Source organism: Gymnoscopelus braueri (assembly GCF_963280865.1).
Source record: "Gymnoscopelus braueri genome assembly, chromosome: 6".
Classification (NCBI taxonomy): domain Eukaryota; kingdom Metazoa; phylum Chordata; class Actinopteri; order Myctophiformes; family Myctophidae; genus Gymnoscopelus; species Gymnoscopelus braueri.
This window is the reverse complement of record NC_137607.1, coordinates 58,413,282-58,441,249: the sequence shown is the minus strand read 5'-3', so window position 1 is coordinate 58,441,249 and position 27,968 is coordinate 58,413,282. Positions and strand designations below refer to the sequence as shown.

Sequence of the window (27,968 nt, the reverse complement as noted above, 5' to 3'; positions counted from 1 at the left end):
GTTTACAATTATTTCACTTTGTTCTCGTTATCTCAACACACTTTGTTTCAGCAAGATGTATGCTACAGTCTTCACCACTTAAACCCCCTATATACTTAGCTGACTGGATGATCTACCTTAATTGATTCCCAAAGGCTCTACAATAAAATATCTGAACCGAAAATGTTTTCAGCAAATGTTTGCTCCAATAATACTTATTGGGGATATTGGGGTTCAAGTGGTTACCTCTGAAGGTGTGAATGATTCTCAATCATCATCTCAATCTACCTCCATTAAGACCTGAGGCCAATTCTTCAAATGTCTTCTAAATCCTAATGTTGCTATATGTGGTGCTCAAACTTTTTCATGGCAAGGACCCCCAAAAGTATATATATTTGGCCACGGACTCCCATCTCATAATGTTTTGTTCCAGGGACCGCCAGAAGCAAAGATTTGAGTTAAAATCTATTTTTTTTTGTTGAAAAATAGCAGATGTACAAGCTCATAGTGCGGCACAAAGTCACTTTGTTACAAAAGGGGGTCTTATGTCCGGGCTTATTACTAAGTCTAACCCTAACCTCACACCAAACTATTGGCATTGCAGAAGCACCCCTTTGTTCTCACACTTAAACTACAACAATAGAGAACCACGATATGGCATGTCAGTGAAATCTACAGCACCAGACTGTGACACCACACGTCAACACCTTTCAAAGCTGCCTCCCAAATGATTCTTTTTTTTATCATGTATTATTATCCTCCTCCGCAGTCTTTGCTGACAGCTACGTAATGTGATTCTTCCACATTGGCAAAAGCAAAGTGTCAGTTTCAGTAATGCTAGCAGAATACATTTTATTGCGGCGGCGGGGCGTGGGCGGACAGTGAGCGTCAAAACCTAATTATCCTCCGTGAGGATTTACGGCCGGCCCGCTTTGCTGGAAACAAGAGGGGAGTGACATGATGGTTTGGAGCAGTGGTGTAAAGTGACTAAGTACATGTACTCAAGTACTGTACTTATGTACAGTTTTGAGGCATTTTTACTTTATGGAGTATTTCCAATTTTCAGTACTTTTACTTCTACTCCACTACAAATATTATACTTTTACTCCACTACAATTCTTTCTTTGAACTTAAAGGGATACTTCACTTTCGGCGGGGGGAAACATTTAAAAAATATATTAAAAATAAATGAAAAAAGTAATGGAAAATTCATGGCCCCCTCACGCATTAGAGTGTCCTACTAATGTGTGAGGGGGCCTTTATTTTGCCATAACTTCTTTCATTTTTTTTAAATATATATTTTTAATGTTTATTTTATGTGAAAGTGAAGTATCCCTTTAAGTTACAAGTTACTTTGTAGATTTTGATTATTATTACAAAACATACAGTATTACTTCAGCCCTATGTATATTTCGGCCATTTGAAAATAGCCGATCTACAAGCTCACAATGTGCCAGTTGTGTCGCCATGTGACGCGTTGTGAGCTTGTAGATCGGCTATTTTCAAAAGATTTCTTTGAAAACTTGTGAAATGGGACTTGTGCATAATTAGTACTTTTACTTGTAGTACTTTAAGTACATTTTGATGCCAATACTTTTGTACTTTTACTCAAGGAAATGTTTAATTCCAGACTTTTAATTGTAACACAGTATTTCTACATTGCAGTATTGATACGTTTACTTAAGTAAAAAATGTGAGTATTTTTTCCACCACTGGTTTGGAGGCATGGCTGTGCTCAGAGAGGAAGCAAGATGAAGGACTGGGTTGTGGTTTGGACCAGAGCTGAGGGGTTAAGACAATGTAATCTACAGTTGATTGTGTTGACATAAATGTATTTTGGCGGACTTTGATGGCGTTGAAATGGCAGATTTTACACTTGGTTTCATGCTGAAAATAGCCAATCTACGCGTTGCAGCGCGACGCGTTGTGAGCTGGTAGATCTGCTATTTTCAGAGCGCAACACCCTAGTGCAACCAAACATAAAATGACTTGTCTTTTACTAGTCCCTCCCTAACATTTTAGACTCGTTTTTTGTTGACAAAATTGTCAATATATTTAGTTTTAGTTTTAGTCATCATAGCTTAGTTTTTATTTAGTTTTCGTCGGTAGTCGACAAAATTAATACTGGTGGAGACAAAGAGGCAAATCAGGCACGACAAGGGGGGGATTACTTTACAGTGTAAGATCAGGGAGGTCAGATGTCTGTATACGTGAATTTGGGCTTGTTTTTCTGTTAAGTCTGTTTGAGTGGTTTCCAGTGTATTTGCTTATTTGGGCTTCCAGCTTCCTAATGTTGTTTAAACCAGTGGTTCTTTTCATGTAAAATGTTTTGTGAGGGACCCCCACACAAGATTTGTATATTAAAATGTTTCAAAAATAGTCACAATATTAAAACTTTTTTTGCAACCTTTTGTTTGTAAATAGCCGATCTACAAGCTCACAACACGTCACATTGGGAGCTTGTAGATCTGCTATTTTCAAATAGTCAATCGTATATAGTGGTAAAACGGGTCGCTTCTTTTTGTCTAGTTTTCGTAGACCTGCTCACTTGTTTGTCTCGCAAAATGTTCATCAAGCTCATCAAGGCCGTCAGTCAGTCAGTCAGCCAGTCAGTCAGTCAGTCAGCCAGTCAGTCAGTCAGTCAGTCAGTCAGTCAGTCAGTCAGTCAGACAGACAGATACTTGGTCATACAATTGGGTGTTCTTGTGACTCTGCAATGTTTACATTGCATTGGGATTAGACACAGGGAAGCATTATGTTTATATTGTGAGGGTGTGAGAACAAAGGGGTGCATAAAAGCTGGCCTGCGCATTATTATTTTGAAAACTCGATAGTCAGAAAAAATGTATGATAGTATTTCACCCATTTAGACCTGAGGCCGATTCTGAGAAACGTAATTTGTTTTATTAAAATGTACATTTTTTAATAAATACATATTTGTATACAAATGTTGCTATATACAGTACATACCAACATATACAGTATATAGCAACACATAATGAGACACAGATGCTGTCTAAAATATAAACAAACATATAATAATAATAAATAATAAATAATAAATAATATAATAAATAAACCGTTGCTATATATAGTGTATGGCAACGCAATACAGTATATACTGTAGCAACTACTGTGACACAGATGCCGTCTAGTTAGTTGTTCTATGGTGGTTTTCAACCTGTTTCATGCCAAGGTCCCCTAAATTGATATACATTTGGCCACGGACCCCCATCTGAAAATGTTTTACGCCAGGGACCCCCAGAAGCAAAGATTAGATTTTTGACTATGAGCTTGTATATCTGCTATTTTTGAATAGCCAAAGCTAAGCGGTTAAAACGATTGTGACGCTATGTTAACTAATTTAGCTGGGGGACCCCTGGTATACCTCCCCAAGGACCACTGGTGGTCCCCGGACCACTGGTTGAGAACCACTGTTCTATACCGATTGATTCGTAGTTCTATAACAGACCCCCGGGCTGAGTACATTGCCCACCACCATCCCCCATGCTGCCTTGGGGACGTTTATTACCTTGAATTCCAGTTCCATGGCGGACACGCTCTCACCGGCGGGCACCACGCCGAGCTTCTGGATGTGTGCGTAGAGGCTTCGTGCGGACACCTCCGTGTGTCCGCACGTTGCGGCCTCCAGCAGCGCCTCATGCACGAACGCGTACTGCTCCTCGGTCTGCACCATGTAGTTCCTCTGGGCGCGCATGCACGTCACGTGGCCGTAGACGTCCACCGACTTCTCGTGCCTCATGCGCTCCAGCATGGCCTCGATGACCACGAGGCACCCGGTGCGGCCCACGCCCGCACTGTTACACACACACACACACACACACACACACACACACACACACACGCACGCACGCACGCAAGCACACACACACACACACACACACAAACACGCGTGCGCGCAGACACAGACACAGACATAGACACACACACACACACACACACACACACACACACACACACACACACACACACACACACACACACACACACACACACACACACACACACACACAAACACGTGCGTGCGCAGACACACACACACACACACACAGAGGTTTGTATTTCTATAGTTGTGACGACATCAACATTTTATGACTGCAATTTTTATGAATTATGACGTTTTTTACTATTTTTGGGCATATTGTTAACCATTATCCTAAAGACGAAAATAGTCGATTTACACTTTTTAGAAGATTTAAGCGGCTGAAGATTTGGCAAATTGTAAGCTTAATTTTTAGATTAGTTAATATAGCATAAACAAGTAAGACGCGCGAACGCTGGAAGCGAACACAGCTCGAAAATATTGTGTATTTACGGACTTCCGTGTTATTTCACCGTGATGGGGAGAGAACATTGACATTGTGTGTGTGTGTGTGTGTGTGTGTGTGTGTGTGTGTGTGTGTGTGTGTGTGTGTGTGTGTGTGTGTGTGTGTGTGTGTGTGTGTGTGTTTGTGTGTGTGTGTGTGTTTTGCAGGCTGTTGTGCATTTTAATCAGAGCATTGTCTAAATTCCTGCACTCTGGCGCACTCTGGCGGCTGCACACAGGCAGTGCACGCACGTGAGTCACATGGGGGCGCAAGCCAATGAGAGCGCGGCTGCACACAGAGACACACACACACACACACACACACACACACACAACCCGAGCACGGTTACATAGTAAGCTCCACTTCGCCGCGCCTCCTTCCGCGTTCGCAATAAATAAAGCATATTATAGCATAAAAATCATCTAACCTCAATGTGTCGTCATGGCATTAGGCGCAAACAAATCAGTCAGCTCCATACATGGGTAAAAATGGGGCATGCCCATATATGGGCATATACTGATGACATCAGCAATCTCCATATATGGGCATACAAAGGACAAGGACTGACAGATACAGAGATCTCCATGGGCATATTGGTCGGATCGGCGGTGCAATGAGAGAGGCCGCATAGCAGCCCAAACTCTAGTTCATTAAAATACACTAAGTTCCAGATTGCGGCTTTCGGACGGCACGTTAAAAACTACCCTTAGCGACTGAAACAATTTCAACTGTACAAACAACTGGCCTCTCATGGATCCTTACGTCCGTGGCATTCATGGTAGAAGAGAACATTTGAAAGATGACGTATTAATCATAACAGAGGGGATGAAAAGATCAAGATGATAACGCTGTAAAGCAGAGTTAATACCTGACCTTATCATGCATTTCATAATATCCACATGCTTTTCAAACTAATCGCATTGAGACTGGTAAACCTCATCAAAATGCAGACTCTTGAGATGAGATGGTATTATTATGCAAATCACAGATGAATCAATGTTCTGTATCCGACCGGGCTGACTGCACCTTGTTTATGTATACTGTATACTGTATGTGTACGCATTTGCCACAAGTCAAATGCTTCCTATATATTCACCTTTCCACGTTGACCTATAATTATACGTAGTTACCATTATATTTATAATTATATTATATGTTATAATATTATAACTTGTAACTTGCAATGTACTGTGTAAATAATAATGTTTAGAATAAAGTATGATCGGATTTATATAGTATGGAAGAAATCACTCATAACTTAAGATTACAGAAAGAAAAAAAGAGATAGGAAAAGATGGTCAACGTGCAATATGCAAATACTGATCTAAAAATAAAAAAAGATTAAGATATAGCTAGTTTTCCTATGATTGCCAAAGGCAAACATTTTAGATCCGCACCCCACCCAAATCCCAGCCTCATCCTTATATTCTTTACTTTGAGTTACACAATTACTTAATTATTTAATATTATTATTTAAACAATTTAAATATTAATCATTTGGTTGACCTTTTTGAGTTTGAGTATTGTTCATTCGTATTGTGATCAGGGCCGCATTAACCGTGGAACTTAGTGGAACTTGTGTTCCACGGCCCGCAGCCTGCAGGGCCCTGTGAGAATTGTGCATTTATTTATTTTTTTATTTATTTTTATTAAAAAAAAAAAAAAGTTTTAAAATTTGTATTTCAATATAATAATTTTATATATATATATATATATATATATATATATATATAGGTTTTTTTTATATCGTTGCTCATGTGTTGCGATACACTATTAAAAAAGGGACAATGAGATGATTAGTTGTTTATTTAGGTCCAATACATTCCTTCGTCTTTTCTGAAGTCAGTGACGTCATGACGCATAGAGAGTCCTTAACTAGTTAAGACCTCAGCAGCTGTGTAGGTTAGCGCCGGTTAACAAACAAACACAACGGGGGACTGGGAGAATGAGTCACAGTCAGAGTCGGCTGTTTTTTTTTGGCACACTGTTGTTGTTTCGCTAGACTAGTAGCTACAAAATGTACAAGAAAGGCGACAGTGGCCATGCAAAAAGAAAGCAAAGGGCTGAAAAACTTAAAAGAGAACAGGAGCTTAAAGAAAGTATACCTAGACTTACAACATATTTTACCCGCAGAACAACAGAACTTCTAGCCGCCGGCGGTGGTGCTGAGGCCGGTGGCGAGGCGGAGTCTGAGACGGTCGTCGTCCAGGCAGATATCCAACTCCCCCGATCCCCAAGTAAGTAAAATGCCCACCATTAGATGTTCATTAAACAGCACAATACAAAACTAGCTAGCTATATTGATATAAAATCTTTGTATCACCCTCCACAGCATCGCCGTTGCCTGCAGCAAGTGTTCACCCAGAACGAGAGGTCGGGCCCTGGTCAGATATCGCCCAAGGTAAGCCTGATTTTATTTAGATGTCCATCTAGTGTCTGCAAAATGTATGAATAACGAAACGGTATTGATTCAAACTCTTTATATTATTCCACAGCTTCGCCGTCACCTGCAACAAGTGTTCAACTAGAAGGAGAGGTCGGGCCCCGGTCAGATATCGCCCAAGGTAAGTCCGATGTTATTTAGATGTCCATCTATCTGACTGTAAAATGTATGAGTAACAAAACTGTATCGATTAAAAAAATCTTTATTATTATCCCACAGCTTCACCGTCACCTACAAGTGTTCATCATCTACAACGAGAGGTCGGGCCCCGGTCAGATATCGCCCATGGTAAGTGCAATTTTATTTAGATGTCCAGGACCATCTGACTGCAAAATGTATGAATAACCAAACTATATTGATTAAACTCTTTGTATAATCTCACAGCTTCGCAATCACCACCTGCTGCAGCAAGTGTTCAATTAGGAGGACGAGTAACAGAGGCCGGGCCACCACTGATTGATGTTGCCCATTCCCCAGCCGCAGGTAATAATGAGGTTCAATTTATGTTTTTTTCTATGAATTGAGTACAAAGGACCCCAATGGAAACAAGCCATAGGCTTTCTTGGGTTTAAAATCCTCTTAGCAGACCCTGTATTGAACTGTACTTTCCCAACCCGATCTCACACACAACACGAAAGTATTCAATCAAATATGTCCATTTGACTGTAAGTATATAAAACTATTGCGTAATTAAATCTTTATATCTCCTCTCCAGCCTCGCCAGAAGCGACTGCTTTGCAACTGCTTTTTGCATTGCAACGATGTCCGGCAGCACCAGCACGAGAGCGAGGGGCCACATACCGCACAGAGATCACCCATTCCCCAGCCTCAGGTAACCAAGATTGTATCTTATGTTAGCCAATAACTTAACGTCATATTTAAGGTTTAAAAAACGTTATTTGAGACTTACTAGCCTACTTTTTGTTGTTGTCTGACAGAAAATGAGGGTGTGATTGGCGAAAACAATAACGAGGAACCAGGGCCAGGGGTCTCAGCGGCCACGGTCACAGCAGGACCACCGGAGAGAGACACTCAAGATATTGACTTTGAGGAACCACCAGGTGCAGCAGTTTCATCGGATAAAGATAATAATGGGGCGATCATCTACAACAAAGACCCTGGATGCTGGCCTAGGGTTGTTAACGAGGACGCCCAACGTTACTGGATCAGTTCTGGACCAGTGCCATGCCAGAACAGAGACAGTGACTTTAAGGCAAATGAAAAACAGTATAAACACCAGAAGCGGAGCTTTTCAAAGAGTTTCTTCAACAGAACCCTGGCCAATGGTGAGACTGTACCACAAGAGTGGCTTCTATATTCTCCTGTAAAGGCGTCAGCTTTTTGTTTTGCATGTAAGCTATTTGGGAGGGTCGCAACTACATTTTCTGGGAGTGATGGCTTTAGTGACTGGAACCATGCCAAGAGAACCATCGAAATGCATGAGCAATCAGAACATCACAGACAGTGCATGGTAACGTGGTTGTCTAGACAATCCGAAAAGGGTCAGATTGATTTGAGCTTAAAAGAACAGTTCAATTCAGAGTGTCGGTATTGGGAGGAAGTTCTAAAAAGAGTAGTTGCCACTGTGACATTTATGTCAGAACGTGGTCTGTCCTTCAGAGGAGGCACGGGCACGTTTGGCTCGCCGCACAATGGCAATTATATGGGTCTTCTTGAGCTGATCGCTTGTTTTGATCCCTTTTTGAGGGAACCTATTGTCCGCTTTGGAAACAGTGGGAGGGGGACCCCGTCCTATTTGTCCAGCACAATATGTGAGGAGTTCGTTCAGCTAATGGGTGAAAAGGTTTTATCAGAGATTGTTGATCAAATTAAACTTGCTAAATACTTTTCGATCAGTGTAGACTCTACACCAGATGTGTCTCATGTTGATCAGCTGTCATTTATTATGCGTTACGTGTCTCCAGACTGTACAATCATAGAACGCTTCCTAGACTTCCTCCCGATAACCAGTCATGTAGGTGAATCACTTTTCAATGACGTGATGGGAGTGTTGGGTGTTTTTGTTGGAACATTAAGCCGACACGCAACACCACGTTTAATGTTACGTTTTAAACAACCACCACCAAACCTTTTGTTAACTTATAACTCGATCTCTTTGTGGTGAACGCTTGTGTCTCTTCAAGTTGTTGTGTTTTTCCCACATTGCTTGCCTTCGGATAAAATCAAGCATTGTGTTTTGTTCTCCACATCGATGTAGCGAAAATGTGTCCATATCACCTCTTCTCTTTCTCCCGAGCCCCGTGCAAAGCATTTTACCGTTTTATTTTGTAAAGTTGCATGCAGTAACACTTTCATAGACCTACCTGCTTATTTCTCTCTCAAAATTTGGCAACCCATTTTCAACTCTCAGCTTTTTAGAAGACAATGGAACCCCCCACTGTTTGGGGGAGAAAGTGTGAACTAGTCTGGGCACAGAGGGGTGGCCAATAGGATAGCCTGATTTGGGGATCAAAATGATCGTTTTTCAGGCTTGGTGGAGGAGAATGAAACCTCAGTCATGCGAGTGTTAAGAGACTTTATTGCTACGCTTGAGAGACGACTTTAAGCGATTTGAAACTGCAGCTCTTAATATGTCTCCTGTGTCCAAGACATATAAGCATGACTGACACTCAAAGAAAGCGTGTGCGTAAAAAACATGCTGATGAAACTACAACTAGTGAGTCAGAGTTATCTATGGCAGGCAGGCAAAAATTTGTTGTGGATGTATTTAATGTCATTAATGACCGGCTTATAGCAGAACTTGACCGAAGATTTAAATCCTATAAAGGATGTGAGTGAGCTCTTTTCTTTCTTGAATAACATCCAAAAACTTTCTGTACAAGAAATACGGTCAGCAGCTATGCAATTGCAAGAAAGATATCCAAATGATTTGCACCTTGATTTTCCTGACGAAATTGTGCATTTCAAAAGCTTTTGCAAAAATGAGGAAACCATGTCGTCAAAGCAGTTTCTTAAACTTATTCGTCAGAGGGGCTTGCAATCAGTATTTCCAAATGTTGACATAGCACTGCGAATATTTCTCACATTGCCCATCACCAATGCATCAGGAGAGCGTTCTTTTTCTAAATTATCACTGATCAAGAATCGTTTAAGGTCAACCTTGGGACAGGATAGATTATGCAACCTCACTCGCATGTCCCTTGAGTCTGATATGGTTAGAAAGCTTGATTTTGCAGATATTGTAAAAGATTTCTCATTACGCAAAGCCAGGAAGAAGACCTTTTAGGTCCTGAATAAGTGCATCATGTGCATGACTCAGTCTGTATTTTATTATTTACTCTGTGTTTGTTAACTAAGCTTCTTATGGGCCATTGTTCTGGATAACTGCATGACGCACTGTATTTTATTATTTACTCTGTGTTTGTTAACTAAGGTTCTTATCTGGGCCGCTGTTCTGGATAAGTGCATGATGCACTGTATTGTATTATTTACTCTGTTAACTAAGCTTAGGAGGATATCTGGGCCTTTTGGTCTGTCCTTGCACTTGTGAGTTGTTCTGGAAAAGCGCATGACTCACTGTATTTTATAATTTACCCTACCCACTGTATTTCATTTACTCTGTTTGTTAACTAAGGTTTATCTGGGCCTTTCGGTCTGATCTTGCACTTTGAGAGTTGTTCTGGCTAAGCGCATGACGCACTATTTTATTATTTACTCTCTACTGTGTTTATTAACTATGGTTATTATCTGGACCTTTCGGTCCGATTTTGCACATCGTGACAGGCTATATAGTAGGCCTATCAATTCAGCCCAGCTAATTTCGAATGTCTGATTTATAGGGTTAACGTGGTTAAACTGACTGCTATTAAATGCTGTCATCTAATTTTGCTGTGGTGGACACTGCACTTTGAGAACAACTGGGTGACAGGACTTCCATAGCAAATATTTTCCTTTTCTTATTTTTTTTTTTTACATAATTAGGCTAATGAGTTGCTCATCAAAAAGTGCATCTGTAGAATGACACCCACTCATCACTCATTTAGCTCTTTAAATCGACTTGTTGTCGAATTGTTTTTTCTTTTCTTGAGTCAGAATTGTAGAGGCTATAGCCTACGCTACGATTTATGAAAGCCGCACTTTGGCCGCCTGAGTAGCCTATTGTTTTGTCAATGTTGTTTATTCTTATAATTTGTTGTTTTTTCCCCATCATCACCACATTTATTGACTTATTGTAGCATATGACTGTAATAACCATGAAGTAACTTCCTTAATAATGCATGTAATTTTGTAAAATGATAGACAGTTTAGACACTGTAGTTATAGCAGAAACAGACTGTTGGAAAGGCTGTGCAGTGCCCTGTGTCTGTGCAGTGTGACTGTCAGCGCCGCTCGTGCTGGCGGTGGCACGTGCACCGAACGGCGATGTGCGGTGTGCGTTCATTCACTGGGCGCGCGAACGCACCCGATATTGTCCGATTAATGTTGAGGGGGGGCCTTTGATTTTGTGTTGTTCCACGGCCCTGAGGGGTCTTAATGCGGCCCTGATTGTGATGTAATACTGCAACACTATTGACAATTTCAAAAATAAGATGAGGGGGAGGGTATATTTTTACTATGTCACTAAAGGGCTGTTTTTCTAGTGGCACGTTTGACCCTCAAGGTTTCAGCCTCCAGGTAGAAACTCAAAATAGTCAGAGAAGACATAAAACACCATAAAAACACCACCAGAGGGCTTAATGAAGTTCTATCAATCTCATAGACACATGAAAAACAGAAAAAGTGCAAAACCATCGCACCACCTCTTTAAAAAAAGAAAGGAATGAAGTATGATCCACTCTGTGTCTGTTCACAATCTCTTTATATCATCTTTTCTTTTCTTTTCTTTTCTTTTGGATGAATTGCAATTGGCTGAATGGATATTCAGTGGGCTGTGGATGTGTTGTTTTTTTAATTAGAGAGAGAGGAAGCCAATGATAGAGAGGAGGCACCTTATGCCTAAAGTATTAGGCATTTTGTATTACGTTCGGGGCGCTACACAGCCCTCACAGCGAGAGCCCTCACCTACGTACGTCACACTGCCGATCCAACCAACATGTCTGAGTCATAGTGTTGGGGGGTTTTGTCAGAGTACCCATTGTGTCCTTGTCCCTTTTATGCCCATATATGGAGATACATAGTGTCATCAGTATATGCCCATATATGGGTATGCTGATATGCCCATATAAGGAGATCTCAGTAGCTTTTAGTCCTGGTCCCTTTTATGCCCATATATGGATATCTCTGTATCTGTCAGTCCTAGTCCCTTTTATTCCCATATATGGAGATTCCTGATGTCATCAGTATATGTATGCCCATATATGGAGCTGACTTGTGGTTTGTCTATGGTTGTGTTGTCATAGTGACATTATGTCAGAATGACGTCAGAGGTCCGCCCGCCGGCCGGCCGCTCGGCCATCCCCCGCCCTCCTATTAGCCAATTTCAATGTAGGATTTTGGAAATAACATTTTAAAATAATGAAAATAACTGATCTACAAGCTCACAACGCGTTGATGTAGATCGACTATTTTAACAAACAAACAAACAAATGTTTACCTGCAGTGGACCACCATGGGTCCTGCGTCAGGCGGGTTACAGGCCTTCACCCTCCTCAAGAAGGCCAGGGTGGGGGTGGAGTACTCAGGCACCCCGTGGTCAGGCCAGGCCATGAACTGGAACTGTCTGACCTCTCTCTTCTCACTGGAACCGTTCTGTTAACAGGAAGATGAGATGAGAGATGAGAGATGAGATGAGATGAAGGTAAAAACAGGATTGTGTTGGTCAAGATTTTATTTATTTTCACTCCATGCATTCATTCATTCATTCTTTCAGTTAGATAAAACAACAACACCACACCTATTAGACAGCTCTGCAGTAGTATTAACAGTGACTTATATTAGACATGGTTTATCAGGTTAAATGTGTGTAAGCTGTGTGTAGCCAGCTCTGTGTCAAACATGGTTTATTATGTAGGTTATATGTATAGGTATGGTTATGTATATGTATATGAATGTTTATATCATTCCTCAAGGTCCCCGGTACCAAGCTACGCACCATGGGGGGACCGGGCCTTCTGCTCGGCAGCACCGCGCCTGTGGAACAGCCTTCCTATTGATTTAAGAGCACCGCAGACCCTGGGTTCTTTTAAACTATAACGAGCTTGTAGTTCTGCTATTAAAAAAAAAAAAAAAAAATGTGTGCAAACTTTTGAATATATATGTTTTAAAGTGAACATTTGTAACTCAAATCTTTGCTTCTGGGGGGTCCCTGGAATAAAACATTTTGAGATGGGGGTCCGCGGCCAAATACATATCATTTTGGGGGTCCTTGACATGAAAACGTTGTATACGAATGTGTATATATAGGGTCTTACCTTATGTAGGTTGAAGGTGCGTACGCTGTACGTAGCCAGCTCTACTGTGTCCAACATGGTCACCTGGATCATCCCATAGGTCTCTGTACCGCGAGAGGGCCAATACTGATCACACTTCACCTGTACCACCCACCCACCCACCCACCCACCCACCCACACACACACACACACACACACACACACACACACACACACACACACATATTACTAAACTTGAGGGCAAAAAAACGTGAGGGCATCAACATTGCAGGACGTCATTGTAAATACCTGGCCAAATAGCAGATCTACAAGCTCACAACGTTGTGGTGCTGTAGCACGTTGTGAGCTCGTAGCTCTGATAGTTTCAGTGCACGACCAGTGTGTGTGTGTGTGTGTGTGTGTGTGTGTGTGTGTGTGTGTGTGTGTGTGTGTGTGTGTGTGTGTGTGTGTGTGTGTGTGTGTGCGCGCGCGTGCGTGCGTAAGTAAGTAAGTAAGTAAATTGTATTTATATAGCACTTCTCACAGAGATGGCTCACAAAGTGCTTCACATACATAGAGATTAAAACAAAACAAGGTATTAAAATAGGTAGAACAGTAAAAAGCCTGTACAATTAATCTCAAGTAGAACAGCAAATAACGATACAAACGTGGAAATAAAATCATGTAACGACCGAGGCCACCGGATATACCCGGGGACGAGCGTGTTTTGGGACGAGCGTTCTTGTATTCTATCCCCGCCACCAGCAACATGTGATTTCATTCACTGGCTTGTTTACAAGTCGAATTTGGGGAAAGAAAATAATCAGGAGCTCAAAAACATAGTGAGAGGATACAAGAGCTATCTGTGCTAGCTACTACAAGGTTATTATGATTATGCATGCACTTCATGGTATCACAACACCTCCAAGGCCTTAAAAACAAGGCTCCAAACATCCCAAAACAAACTAGTAAGGCTACTTCTTGGCCTCAATCACAAAACCCATCTAACCCCTGCTCATTTTGCTAGGATTGGATGGCTCAGGGTTGAGGACAGAGTACAGCAACTTGCTTTGGGCCTGGTCTTCAAGATACACCACAACATTGGGATCCCCCTGTATTTGTCAAAATACTTCCAAAATGTTAATGAAGTCCACGATCATAACACCAGAGGCAGTTCCACAAATCATGTTCAACCCAGATTTGGCTCAACAAAGGGAATTAACTCGTTCTCATGCTATTCATCAAAATGTGGAATGCCCTACCAAAAGGAGTAAAGGAGTGTAAAACCCAACTCACTTTCAAAACTGCCCTAAAGATACACCTTCAGGAGGCTGCAATTCGAAAATGGCCCCTGTCCAAGTCTTAACCTACCCCCCTATCCCCCCCCCTTTTCTTTTTCTTCTTTCTCTTCATACCAGTAACCTGTAAGCTGATTGTATGACATTCTGTATATTAGTGTGTATATCTGTCTGTCTCTTATATGTCATCATGATTTGTGTGCATGGGGATCTCATCTTAAACAAGCTCAGTGCTTAATGAGTCTTCCAGTTTAGTAGACCTTGTATTGTGAATTTGTACTTCCATGCACTGTTGTTCTCATGTCTTACTAAATAAAGTACATCAATCAATCAATCAAAGCTGCAAAGTGTGCAATATATGCAAGTATTTAAAAAAAGTGAAAGCTACCGAGGAAAAAGAAACAGAAAGTGTTTAGACCCCCACGACTCAAACAAACTAGCGACCATGGGAGTTATCATCAAAGCCAAAGATTTGTTGTGAATAATTATAAACAAACAACCTCCCGTTGCTTCCAAGTTGGGGGTAGTTTGACCAAAACCAAAGGTATTGAAGAGGAGGACACAGAGAATGTTACGGTCATCAGAGATCAAAGGATTTAGCGGCTGCCATTCTGATATTGTTAGGAGCAATGGACCTGGACCAGGCAACAGTGACACTACGACTAGGTAAGGTCCAAGTGTTTCCAAATGGACTGCAGTCTGCACAGAACCCTATCCATCAGATCCAAAGTAGACTAGGTATTTTTTGGCGACCAAAAGACCATGTATAATGCAAGTACTAATGAAGTTGACCAAAGTTTCTCAGCTGCATTATATTTGTTATTAGTGTCTGTCTCTATCCTCTGAAACAAAGGGTTTTATAGTGAGAACTTACTTAAGCTGCAGGGGCGACACCCTCACTCTCACAGATCCGTGATTTCATACCCCCCACTTTTTGCAAAAAAATATATATTTAATTTAATTGATAAAATTTGTTTCGATAATAAATCGGTAAAATCAGGCAAAAATAATAATTAAATAACATAACCCTAACCTAATCCTAATCCTAACCCTAAAACCGATATAAAGTAACCAAAAACCGGGAAGAAATAACGAAATCCGCTCAATAACCGAAAATGTTCGTGCGCGCGCTTCGCGGGTCACATGCACATGTGACGTGCATGTGTCCCGCGATGGCGATGCCGCAAAACGGGTTCACCTGTCCCTCAATGGGCCTGTTTGGAGGTGGTCACCCTACCGTGACTGAATAATTATTTTTCCCGAGACCCCCGTGCATGTAATGAGGCGTGAGGACAGCGATCACGGAAAATATTCCATGAGTTTTCAAAGGTTGGTCAAATCGCTAGTTTTCGCTGGCAGTAGCATACCACTATTACACTATTACTCTGGCAGTTAGAGAGTTAACTCATTCACTGCCAAGGACGTGTTTGATGTGTTTTTTTCCAAAGGCTCAGACTGCCAAGGACGTTTTTGATGTATTTTTAGTTTTCAGTGGTTTTCCACCAGGTGGCGCTGTTCTCTATCACCTGTGACCATTTTCACCCTCAAGTCAAACAGATCCAGGAGATCACGTGATCGAAATATCCCCCCCCCCCCCCCCCGCGCATCCACTTCCTGTTTAGCGTTTTTGGGAAATCAGCTGTATCTTGAGTTTTTTCTCTTTTTTGACTGTACAATTGACTATGTGTGTGTGTGTCTGTCCGTCCGTCCGTCCGTCTGTATGTTTGAGCACGGCCTCAACACCTGCAGCTGACCTGCAACACAAACTTGCAACCAACACTGGTCAGAGGTCTACAATCACAATAGCCACGCCAATTGCTTAAGCCCCGCCCCCTCTGTGTTCCTATTGGCTGGGCTTTAAACAGCCATAACTCCAGTTCCCAGCATCGAAAACCTACAAAACTTGCTAGTTGCACTAAGCCGGCGGATAGGGACAGGCTGAAATTGCTTAAGCCCCGCCCCCTCTGTGTTCCTATTGGCTGGGCTTTAAACAGCCATAACTCCAGTTCCCAGCATCGAAAACCTACAAAACTTCCTAGATGCACTTACACGGCCAATAGAGACAGGCTGAAATTGCTTAGGCCCCACCCCCTCTGTGTTCCTGGTGAGCAGCCTTGAAATGAATGGACAGGGATTTAACATTTTTCCTCTACTTCATATAGCTTAATGAAATTAACTCATCAAAGGCACTACTCTCTTACACTGGGTGTGACTTTTCCCCCTGCATTTTGGTGAGACATGCTATATTCAACAGCCTGTATCAAGGGAAGGGGAGGGCGCTGTGAGTTTTTTTCCTCACGGCAGCACAGTGATACCCTCCGTGTTTAGCAACTGTTGGGCGATCAATCATACATGGATATAAATATGTGACCAGTTGAAAAGGTAAGAAAAACATGCATTTTTGACGAGAGATGCTATATTCATCAGCCTGTAACAAGGAAGGTTCCATATGTAATGTTATGTTTGTCTGTCTATAATGTTCCCTATGTAATGTTATGTAGATGTATTCCACTGTTTGTCTGTCTGTATATGTATTCCATTGTTTGTCTGTCTGTTTTATTTTACGTTTCTTTGTGAGGACTGCGGATGAAAACTAGCATCTTTGCTAGTTCCGGTGTATTTACGTCATGACCAGGGATTCCGTTAGCCGGTATTTACCGGCCATTGACCGGTAAAAGTTTTAATTGGCCGGTAATTATAAACACCACCGGCCACCGTGGCCGGTTGGGAAAATGGTGTTATTAGGCTATTTTATCATTTAAGCCTATTATTAATATTATTATTTGGATAAAGTAGTTGGCTACAAACAACCATTAAAATCATAATCATTTAAAGTTTTTATCATGATCTGACTGTGGTTTAATTCCCTACAGCCTGCTCTGCTGCTGCTGTGCACTGCAGACTGCAGTAGTAGATTCGCCTATTCGTTGTACGATGGTGTCGCGCATTGAAAATATCAGAGCTACAAGCTCACAGCACGTTGCAACGCGCCGCGTTGTGAGCTTGTATGTGTGCTATTTTTGATACGCCACAAAACAGCTGTGTCTCATCCTCATCAGCCAGCGTGGTTCGCTCGCGTTTGTTGATAAACAGAACCAGGATTTTCCGAGGTGATAGAATCTGAACCAAACCGGACCCAATTGTCGATAAAGGGACCCGAACACGTGTGGGTCCTGGATATTATGCAAGCACAGTGACTGTCTGTCTGCAATGGATAAAGTGGTGAAAGTTGGGCGACGGTGTCGCGCATGGAAAGGCTCTGCCGCAGCTCGCCCCAAAACACCCTCGCCCCCATTTTCAGGCGGACCAGCGGTTCTTGTATTCTTGTATTTGTTTTACTGAGCTAAGGGTAGAAATAGGTTTAGGATTAGGTATAGTTTTACTGAGGTTAAGATTAGGAATAAGGTTAGGTTTTGGTATAGTTTACTGATACTGTATGTTTAGGAATACCAGGCGAATACAGCCGGATTTTTCCCGGGGCGACTGTGTTTTGGGGCGAGCGGGCGGTATTCGTTGCGCAGCAGTTCACTCATGCCCACTTTATTCATTTCATTTTTGGCAAGCGACATCTCTACATGATATAGTAGATCATATAATTTAGTTATCTATAAAAACAGGAACAGATTGCATCTGTGATAAAGTGGAAAGAAGCGCAGCTCTAAAGTAAAGTTAACTCAAAGTAAGGTGTAATGATCAGTTGGGTGCATGTATGCAGTGCAAACGCGCATGTGACGTTAATTATAATATATGGTAAATTTATTCTTTGGCCGGTAAAATATAATCCTGCCGTCCATGGTGGCCGGCCCAAAAAATGCCTAGCGGAAACCCTGGTCATGATATCCATTAATATGCATTGTCCTGTTTTTCCTTTCTCTAGCGGCAGAACAGTGGAACCCTCCGTGCTTAGCAGCCGTCCTGGGATCGATCATACTGGATATAAATATTCTGTGACCAGTTGAAAAGGTAAGAAAAACAAAAATAGCTGGCAGTGGGCAAACACAGCCACAAATAAGTCTGGCAGTGAATGAGTTAATTAAAGACCAGACCATTGTGGTGGTGTCCAACTTGTAGATGTCATTAGTGAATCTATTCAGCTGTATCCATCCTCCATAGATATACATGACCTTCCCCAAGACACAGGCTGAGTGTTTGTACCTCACCTCTGGAACAGTTCCAGAAACCCTTGGCTTGAACCATCTACGGGGTGTCAACATCAAATGCATAAAGCACGTTGTAAGGCTACCCGCCCCAGATGTAGATAACATTTATCAGCACCGCTGTGTGGCCCAGGCACATGGAGGGAACCTCATGGTGACGTTCTCTTCCAGTCCTCTTTGGAGGATTCTATTTGGATGTGCATGTCTTCAGCACAGCGTAAATACACTGTGTTGAAGACATGCACATCTAAATAGAATCCTCCAAAGGCGTACGTACACCTTGTGCTCCACTGCAACATATCGTCTCTGTCCGGTGGAAACCTCATATGTCCATAACTGTTATTTTTCAGGATTCAAATTCAAAAATAACTAAAGTAGCAGATCGACAAGCTTGTGGATCTGATACTTTTGATGCTCTTGTGTGACGCTGTAGTATTTATGTCGCAGATGGTACCGTTGGAGGTCTGCTATTCTCGGCCATTCTCTGCACACGATGGCGGATGAATTAGGCTTGAGGGGCTGCAGCTGGGTGAGCAAGCAGGCACTGGTGCCGTGATCATAGGGAGCGCTCCCTCTGTTCTAATGACAGCGACTGGAGGTGGGGTTTGGAGGACAACTGACAATTGCTATTATTGTTTACACACAACAGAAACCAAGGAGTATACAGTATATTTGAAGATGGAGTGTTCACAATAAACAACTTAAACAAACCTAAACCATCTTCCTCCACACTCGTTTGTGTGAAGTTTGATGGGATGCATTTTTACACATGAGTGCTGTGACAACTTTTCCATTGCATCTTATGAGTGGTGGGGTTCATTTGGTGCCAACCTGCGTGCGCATACTGGTTCTTATCAGTGTGACGTTGTCTGATAAGGATCTATAAAATAGGGCTTAAGTGGTTAAAGGTAGGGCAAGGGATTTTGTTACGTTAAAATATGTGTTAGATAGCTATATATTATGGTAGTAATCATTGCTATAGGGTGTTTGTTAAATAACAGGAGTCTCCCTGTCTCTTTAATAAACATAAAATACATTTTCAGATCAGGATACCAATTTTATCCAATGCGGAGGGATATCTCAAACAGGATAAGTACATATCCTGTAAAAAAATAGTGCATACTTTTTTTTATACTTAAAAGTACAAATTACACTGTTTTCTTTTTCATATCAATGCACATCGTGAAAATTGCAGATCTACAAGCTCACAGCGCATTGTAGATCTGCTATTTTCACTATATTTAAAATAGGGCTTAAAATTGTTTTTTATTCATAACATCAGTCGAAAGTACAATACAAAATTACACATTGTCTTTGAAATGGAGTACTCAAGTAAATGTACTCAACTGTCGGCAAGCGCCAGTGTGGTGCGATGGAATATAAATAAAGTTGAACGTTGCAGAGAGACACAACAGGATGTAGGGCGCAGCCAGCCAGGAGGGCAGGTGGCCTTGGGGACATCGTCACATGTCCTTTGGCGTGACCACCTGTCACATTACTTCCACTACAGCGCTATCACACAAAGGCTGAAGCTGTGCTATGTGCTATCTCTACACCAGTGGTTCTCAAAGTGGGGTCCGGGTACCCCCAGGAGTACCTTGAGGGGGTTCCAGGGGGTCCCCAAGCCAAATGATTGATAGTTAGGAAGTAGGAACCAATTGGACCCTTGGTCTGTAACTCTGAGAGTGTACGAATGGAACCTAATGGTTCCATTTCTATAACGTATATTGGGTCCATGTGGTTCCATTTGTGCACTATCAGAGTTAAATTAACACTGATGATACTGCAGTGATTGGTGGACCCCAGAGATCAAAATGATATCAAATGGGGTTGAGAATCACTGCTATAGCCTGACACCACTAAACTCTAAACAGACTCAAGTCCTGCCATACAACAAGGCGGCACAAGAGACGTTTAGTTACATCTCTGAGGACCTGTCTGCAAACGCATGGATGGCGGCATCCTGGAAGTAGGAGAGGGAGTCAGCTGGGCCCACAAGTTGTCACCGCTACATCTGGGACCCAGGAGTCGGCGTCAAAGGAGAACAAGGCAACGGACCCTACTGAACCGACTGCGTATTGGGGGGTTGGCTCCTTCAAAACATCTCGAAAGAAGTGGGGTCTGGCAGACAGTGCAGCATGTGAGTGTGGGGCGCTTGAGCAGACCACCTTCACAAAATATAATCAACACCTGTCTCCTGCAGACCACCATCACAAAACATAATCAACACCTGTCCCCTGTACAGACCACCATCGGAGGCCGGCTTCTTTGATGTGGGACCTGGCTGCTAATATGACATACTGTATGATGGTACACGAAAGAAGAGGGATACAGGTAGTTAAAATCCTGGAGAGCCAATCAAAGTTAAGGAGCCCAGAGGGCTTGGGTGAAAAATATTTAAGTCTAAAATGAACTTGTGAGGTGTCTAACTAGGGGTTTTCAGGGGTGCTGAATCCATTCCAAACATTATTTTTTAGTAAAAATGTCTCCCTGGCCATCTAATATTGGTATATTGGTTATTGTTAGTGTATAATCAGTGTATAATCAATGGTAGGGGATTGGGGTGTTGTTGAATTGATTCTATTCTGAAAAATAAAATAAGAAAATATTGCTAAACACTTGATAAGAGTGTACACGGGATACACTGTCTGCATGTGGGGAAGGAGCGGGAGTGTTGCATCCTGGCAAATATGTCTGGACGATTTTAAGGTACGGTAGTTTATCTACTTTTTGGCATTTATTTTCCTCTGCTGGCAAAACTTTTGATTACTGTGAATTTAGATGTCAATTTTCTCTAGCCTATTGCTTACTTTGAACAACCATTAGTTAAACAATCATGACACTTGTCTTTTAGTAGACAACATGGAAGAGGATTCTGTAGCTTGTGGCTTAGGGTGCTTCATCTGTGGTGGTCCTGAGACTGAGATTCAAAAGCTCTCAAAAGTCACCCAAAAAGGCTATGCATAGATTTAGTCTTATTCTGAGTGTGTGGATGATGCAGCATTAATCAGAAGACTTCATGAGGACTGGAAAAACTGAGATGACCCCAAACTAAGATACCATTTGGAATGCAAAACCGAGCTATACAGTTGTGCAAGAAGTATATCCACTGGAAGTTTTTTTTCATTGTGATGAAAGTTGCCACTTGCAGATTTCAATCCTATTCTATGTTGTGAGTGACATCATGATTTAATAAAAACTTTAAACATAATCTATTCTTTAGAGCAAGATGAGCAAGACCAACGGCCAGACAGGAAGAAAAGACGCAGGGCATTGTCTGGGTCAAGTAGTTCAAGTGCTAGCTGGCACACTTGATCTACCATAATACTTGCTGAAAGAAACCCTGGTAAGTCTTTTGTATGTAAGATTCAAATGAATTTTTATAATTGTTTTTCTTGCTCCTCATTGTAGGCTTCCACTCAAAGTCAAATAATTTAATCATGCACATACTGTATGTGGCTACCTTTTATCCAGACAGAGCTTGGCAGTTGTATCGTGCACCTGATAATGTCTACCAGGACCGACTGAAAAGGAGTTTGATGCAGAGAGCAAAGCGACGAGGTGATGACTGGGGACTTGAAGTCGCTGGTCGCCTGTCTGGTATTATAGATTTGGTGGCAGAAGAGGCAGTATATCATATTCGATGAAGAAGAGACTTTGAGAACCCTGTTACAAAGTCTGAGGTAACATTATATGGATACACAATACAGCTGTACAATACAACTCACATTTCTTATCCTTTATTAGTCCCCCTCATTCCTGGACCCATATCAATCTTGCAGAAAAAAATATTTTGAAGTCAAAAGTTTCACTATTAAAAATTATATTTCTTCCCTCAGGATAAGAAATGTGAGTTGCATTGTACAGCTGTATTGTGTATCCATATAATGTTACTTCAGACTTTGTAACTGGGTTCTCAAAGTCTCTTCTGCATCGAATATGATATACTGCCTCTTCTGCCACCAGGCGACCAGCGACTTCAAGTCCCCAGTCATCACCTCGTCGCTTTCCTCTCTGCATCAAACTCCTTTTCAGTCGGTCCTGGTAGACATTATCAGGTGCACGATACAACTGCCAAGCTCTGTCTGGATAAAAGGTAGCCACATACAGTATGTGCATGATTAAATTATTTGACTTTGAGTGGAAGCCTACAATGAGGAGCAAGAAAAACAATTATAAAAATTAATTTGAATCTTACATACCAAAGACTTACCAGGGTTTCTTTTCAATGTGCCAACATTGATACCTTCATTGCAAAGGATGCAAGTATTATGGTAGATCAAGTGTGCCAGCTAGCACTTGAACTACTTGACCCAGACAATGCCCTGCGTCTTTTCTTCCTGTCTGGCCGTTGGTCTTGCTCATCTTGCTCTAAAGAATAGATTATGTTTAAAGTTTTTATTAAATCATGATGTCACTCACAACATAGAATAGGATTGAAATCTGCAAGTGGCAACTTTCATCACAATGAAAAAAAACTTCCAGTGGATATACTTCTTGCACAACTGTATAGCTCGGTTTTGCATTCCAAATGGTATCTTAGTTTGGGGTCATCTCAGTTTTTCCAGTCCTCATGAAGTCTTCTGATTAATGCTGCATCATCCACACTCTCAGAATAAGACAAAATCTATGCATAGCCTTTTTGGGTGACTTTTGAGAGCTTTTGATAGCCGTTTCACACTCGGGTCCCGGGTGCGCACTCCAGACCGCTTGGCTAGTGTGAATGTTGCGAATCGTCCCACGAAACGGGTAACCGTTCCGTTCCCGAAACCACCTCCGGAGGCAGTTTCGGATCCGGATCATGCGTTTTCGGGTACGGTACGCTGCAATGTGAAAGCAAGCGTACCATTAGACGGAAGTGGCCCGCTATTTGGAATAGGTGACGGTATATAAACTCGACAAAAACAGCCAACAAAAACACGTCGCAGATCAATCCACAGGGGTTCAACCATGGCCGTAACATATCCACACCAAGCAGTAGCACAGCAGAGCAGTGCTCTCTGTAGGCTGGAATCCAACCGTTGCGGCATCCAACCGTTGGATGCCGCATGTGTTGGACGCCTGTATGTTGGATGCCGTCTGTCAGCGCAGCACCGGTTTGAAAAAAAGAAAAAAGACACACCGACATTCCATAGGCTAAATCAATGCATTTTGTGATCGCATCGCACAACTAATAGCCTACTAAAACTAACGGGAATACCAGAAAATAATAATATTTTGACATACGGGAGAAACGGTTGGTGGGGATATTTAAATTGGATAAAATAATTATTGCGGTTGGATAACGGGTGGATAATTAATTTGTACATGCGGATTCAGATGACCATGAGAGGCCATCCGCGCATCTCTACTACATATCTTTGCTGTTAGGAAGAAACCCTGTATCCCATATTGCAACTTGTAATGCTTTTTCATCATAAATGAATGCCCTATTGTCATACAGTGTCACACAAAAGTAGCAAAAATAGCCAAGCTACAAGCTGAAAATGCGGTGCAATGCGACACATTGAGCTTGTTGATCTGCTATTTTTTATATTACAATATAGAGCAGATAACCACACAGATCTTGTGGTTAAATTTTTAAATTTTGTAATTTTTCATTCAAATAAATAATCTGATTGGGTTTTTAAACCCATAATACAGTTCTACCAGTAGAGAGCAACAAATCGACACATTGATGACCTCGCTGGCTCACTCGCCCCCTCCCAAACAGGCTCACGTCACATCCGGTCATAACCGGATGTTGACATTTTCGACAATCGTTGATCGGGCTAAATTACGATGCGATACACGACTACGATGACTGATCGTCACCCAGACCAAAGAGAGTAGACGTGGACCTCTCCGTTCGTTTTTTATACCGTGTGAAAAACCGTGACTTTCCCTATTCTGGCCAAAAATGACCGCGGGAAAAAAATGAGAACCGGAAACGGAATCTGCGTCATGAAACCGGAACCCAATGAGCCTGAATGAGTCAGGAAGCGAAAGTGATCATGAAAAATAAACAGAATAGCGCGACCACAGTCAAAAGTAAAAACTCGGGATTTCTCGTGCTGGCACGGAGGGTACTCGGGGAAAACTCGGGATATCTCGGGGCGTGGCACTGAGAGAGTTAATTGAGAGGTGATTCTAGACACCTATAAGAACACATTGGTGAAGAAAGCTATTGGTAGTAAATTTTTTCACAGATGGTCCACACATATTGCTAAAATTCCCTAACTAAGGATAAACAAGTGACATTGGAAGTGATGAAGTGGTGGCAGTGACTCAGGGTTAGAGTGGCCGCTAAAGCGGCCGGATGGGAACCGCAAGGTTCTCAGTTTGATCCCGGGCTCCCCCAGAGTTAGTGTCGTAGTGTCCTTGAGCAAGACTCTGAACCCCTAATTGCTCCCGATGAGGAGGTTGGTGCCTTGCATGGTTTCCTCCGCCATGGGTGTATGAATGTATGGGTGAATGTAATGCACAATCTATGTAAAGCACTTTGGATAAAAGCACTATATAAATACACCATTAACCATTTATGAAACAAAAAACTTAAAATGAGCAGACACAATTGGAACTGGAGCACTATAATATTGGAACGCTATAAATTTAGGCCAAAACGTGGGTTCTCTGTGAGATACTCAGGTATTTCAAGTGTTCCGATGTTTTAACTTCAACTTCAAAACAACTCTCTCTATTAATCCCACGAGATGCAATTAGTTTTTGAGCGGCTCGCAACAGACGAACACAGTAACGTACTGTCCAAAAAACAACATAGCCTACAAACAAACGCACAAATACTCCAAGGAGTGAGATGATCAATGATATAGAATGGTGGTGAGTTTTGCAAGCGGGTGAAACATAACAATGTGAAATATGTGTTGTTATAGTTTTTACCTTTTCATGCTGCACAAACTGTTGTTTGAGACAGCACCCTAAGTGCCTGCTGCAACTATTTTGTTTCACTTGCATACGATGCTTTCATGTTTCAAAATACATGTACGCACCTGCATATCATCTCTGTCGGGTAGAAACCTCATTATGTCTGTTACTGTTACTTTTCAGGATTCAAATGCAAAATGATCAAAAGTAGCAGATCGACAAGCTCAAAACGTGTCGCTTTTGCGCTGCGTTTCGAGCTTGTAGATCTGCTACTTTTGATGCTTTTGTGTGGTGCTGCAGTGTGATCAAGTAGGGTGTAAATTTCAGGGGAAAAAAGTATGGAGATAAGAGGTTTCTGCCCGACAGCAAAAATATGATGCTAATGTTTCAAAATAACATGTACAACCTGCATAATGCTAACGTTCTAAATAGCATGTATATGCTTTCATACACTATCTGTATATGTGCATATACTGTAGCTTTGTTTGTTCTATTTAAGGGTGGGTACACACTGTAGGATATTAGATCCGATTATGCTGTCGGGGACCTTTTTGTCGGGGACCTTCTTGTGTCTGAAGTGAACAGCGTTGCCAGATTTTGCGAGAGAAATGAGCAACCAGGTCTATGAAAACAAGCCCAACAAAAGACTATAGGCCACATGAGCACTTTAAACCTATATACAAATACATTGGATATTTGAAAATAGCCGATCAACAAGATCACAACGCGTCGCAGCTATTTTCAAAGAAAAATATTTTCCAAATCCACACAAATCTTGTATGGGGGTCTATGTCTATGGCACAACATATTTTCAGAAGGGGGGGTCTGTGGACAAATACATATTATGTGTAAACAACAATAGGAAACAAGGCCAATTAAGCAACTACACAAATAAGCCCAAAAAAAGCAACAACCAATCGTTCGTGCAGAACGAGATCACGCTGGTTGCTTGTTTCTTCCACAGACGCCAGGTTCTGTGAGAGAAACAAGCAACCAGCGTCATCTCGTTCTGCACGAACGATAGCTCGTTCTGCACGAACGATAGCTTGTTCTGCACGAACGATAGCTTGTGCGCGACTTTCAGTGCATGTTTGAGTATCATGAGACTCCACGATGAGCAGTAGTAGAGAAAAAACTAACTTTGCATCGGTTATAATAGACGATTTTCACTCTTACACGGGCTCCCATTATGCCACGGAGCCCAGCTGGCACACGACGTCCGTTGACGTTGTTTTTTGGTTGGATTTAGGTCGTGACGTCAGCTAACCAAAATCTAACGTTGGACCAACGTTAACTTCCAACGTTGTATCAACGTATTAATTTGACGTCAATTGACGTTGATATTTGGTTGGTTTTAGGTTGTGTTGGTAACTGACCAATAACCAACGTCTGTTCAACGTATTATCCCAACGTCATATTGACGTCGAATACTGACATGCTGTTGTCGGACTTTTGACCAAACCTCAATGTCTGCCCAACGTTATTATGACAACGTCCACACAACGTTGCAGTCTAACATCATCAGACGTTGATATTTGGTTGGTTTTAGGTTGTGTTGGTAACTGACCAATAACCAACGTCTGTTCAACGTATTATCCCAACATCACTTTGACGTCGAATACTGACATGCTGTTGTCGGATTTTTGACCAAACCTCAGTGTCTGCCCAACGTTATTTTAATAACGTCCACATAACGTTGAAGTCTAACATCATCAGACGTTGATATTTGGTTGGTTTTAGGTTGTGTTGGTAACTGACCAATAACCAACGTCTGTTCAACGTATTATCCCAACATCATTTTGACGTCGAATACTGACATGCTGTTGTCGGATTTTTGACCAAACCTCAGTGTCTGCCCAACGTTATTTTACTAACGTCCAAATAACGTTGAGGTCTAACATCATCAGACGTTGATATTTGGTTGGTTTTAGGTTGTGTTGGTAACTAACCAATAACCAACGTCTGTTCAACATATTATCCTGACGTCAGGTTGACGTTGAATAGTGACATGCTGTTGTCGGATTTTTTACCAAACCTCAGTGTCTGCCCAACGTTATAATGACAACGTCCACACAACGTTGCAGTCTAACATCATTAGACGTTGATATTTGGTTGGTTTTAGGTTGTGTTGGTAACTGACCAATAACCAACGTCTGTTCAACGTATTATCCCAACATCACTTTGACGTCGAATACTGACATGCTGTTGTCGGATTTTTGACCAAACCTCAGTGTCTGCCCAACGTTATTTTAATAACGTCCACATAACGTTGAAGTCTAACATCATCAGACGTTGATATTTGGTTGGTTTTAGGTTGTGTTGGTAACTGACCAATAACCAACGTCTGTTCAACGTATTATCCCAACATCATTTTGACGTCGAATACTGACATGCTGTTGTCGGATTTTTGACCAAACCTCAGTGTCTGCCCAACGTTATTTTACTAACGTCCAAATAACGTTGAGGTCTAACATCATCAGACGTTGATATTTGGTTGGTTTTAGGTTGTGTTGGTAACTAACCAATAACCAACGTCTGTTCAACATATTATCCTGACGTCAGGTTGACGT

The 27,968-nt window shown here is 41.8% G+C and overlaps 1 protein-coding gene across 1 annotated transcript in view; it reads right to left on the bottom strand.

Moving 5' to 3' along the window:
* Positions 1–27,968, bottom strand: part of ptprfa (protein tyrosine phosphatase receptor type Fa) — a 396,384-nt gene that overhangs the window by 22,939 nt on the left and 345,477 nt on the right. The window contains exons 28-30 of the mRNA XM_080430969.1: positions 13,122–13,241; positions 12,305–12,459; positions 3,512–3,797 (exon numbers count right to left, since the gene is read on the bottom strand). Of these exons, the coding sequence (XP_080287095.1) occupies positions 3,512–3,797; positions 12,305–12,459; positions 13,122–13,241 (561 nt within the window). The remainder of the gene's footprint in view (positions 1–3,511; positions 3,798–12,304; positions 12,460–13,121; positions 13,242–27,968) is intronic.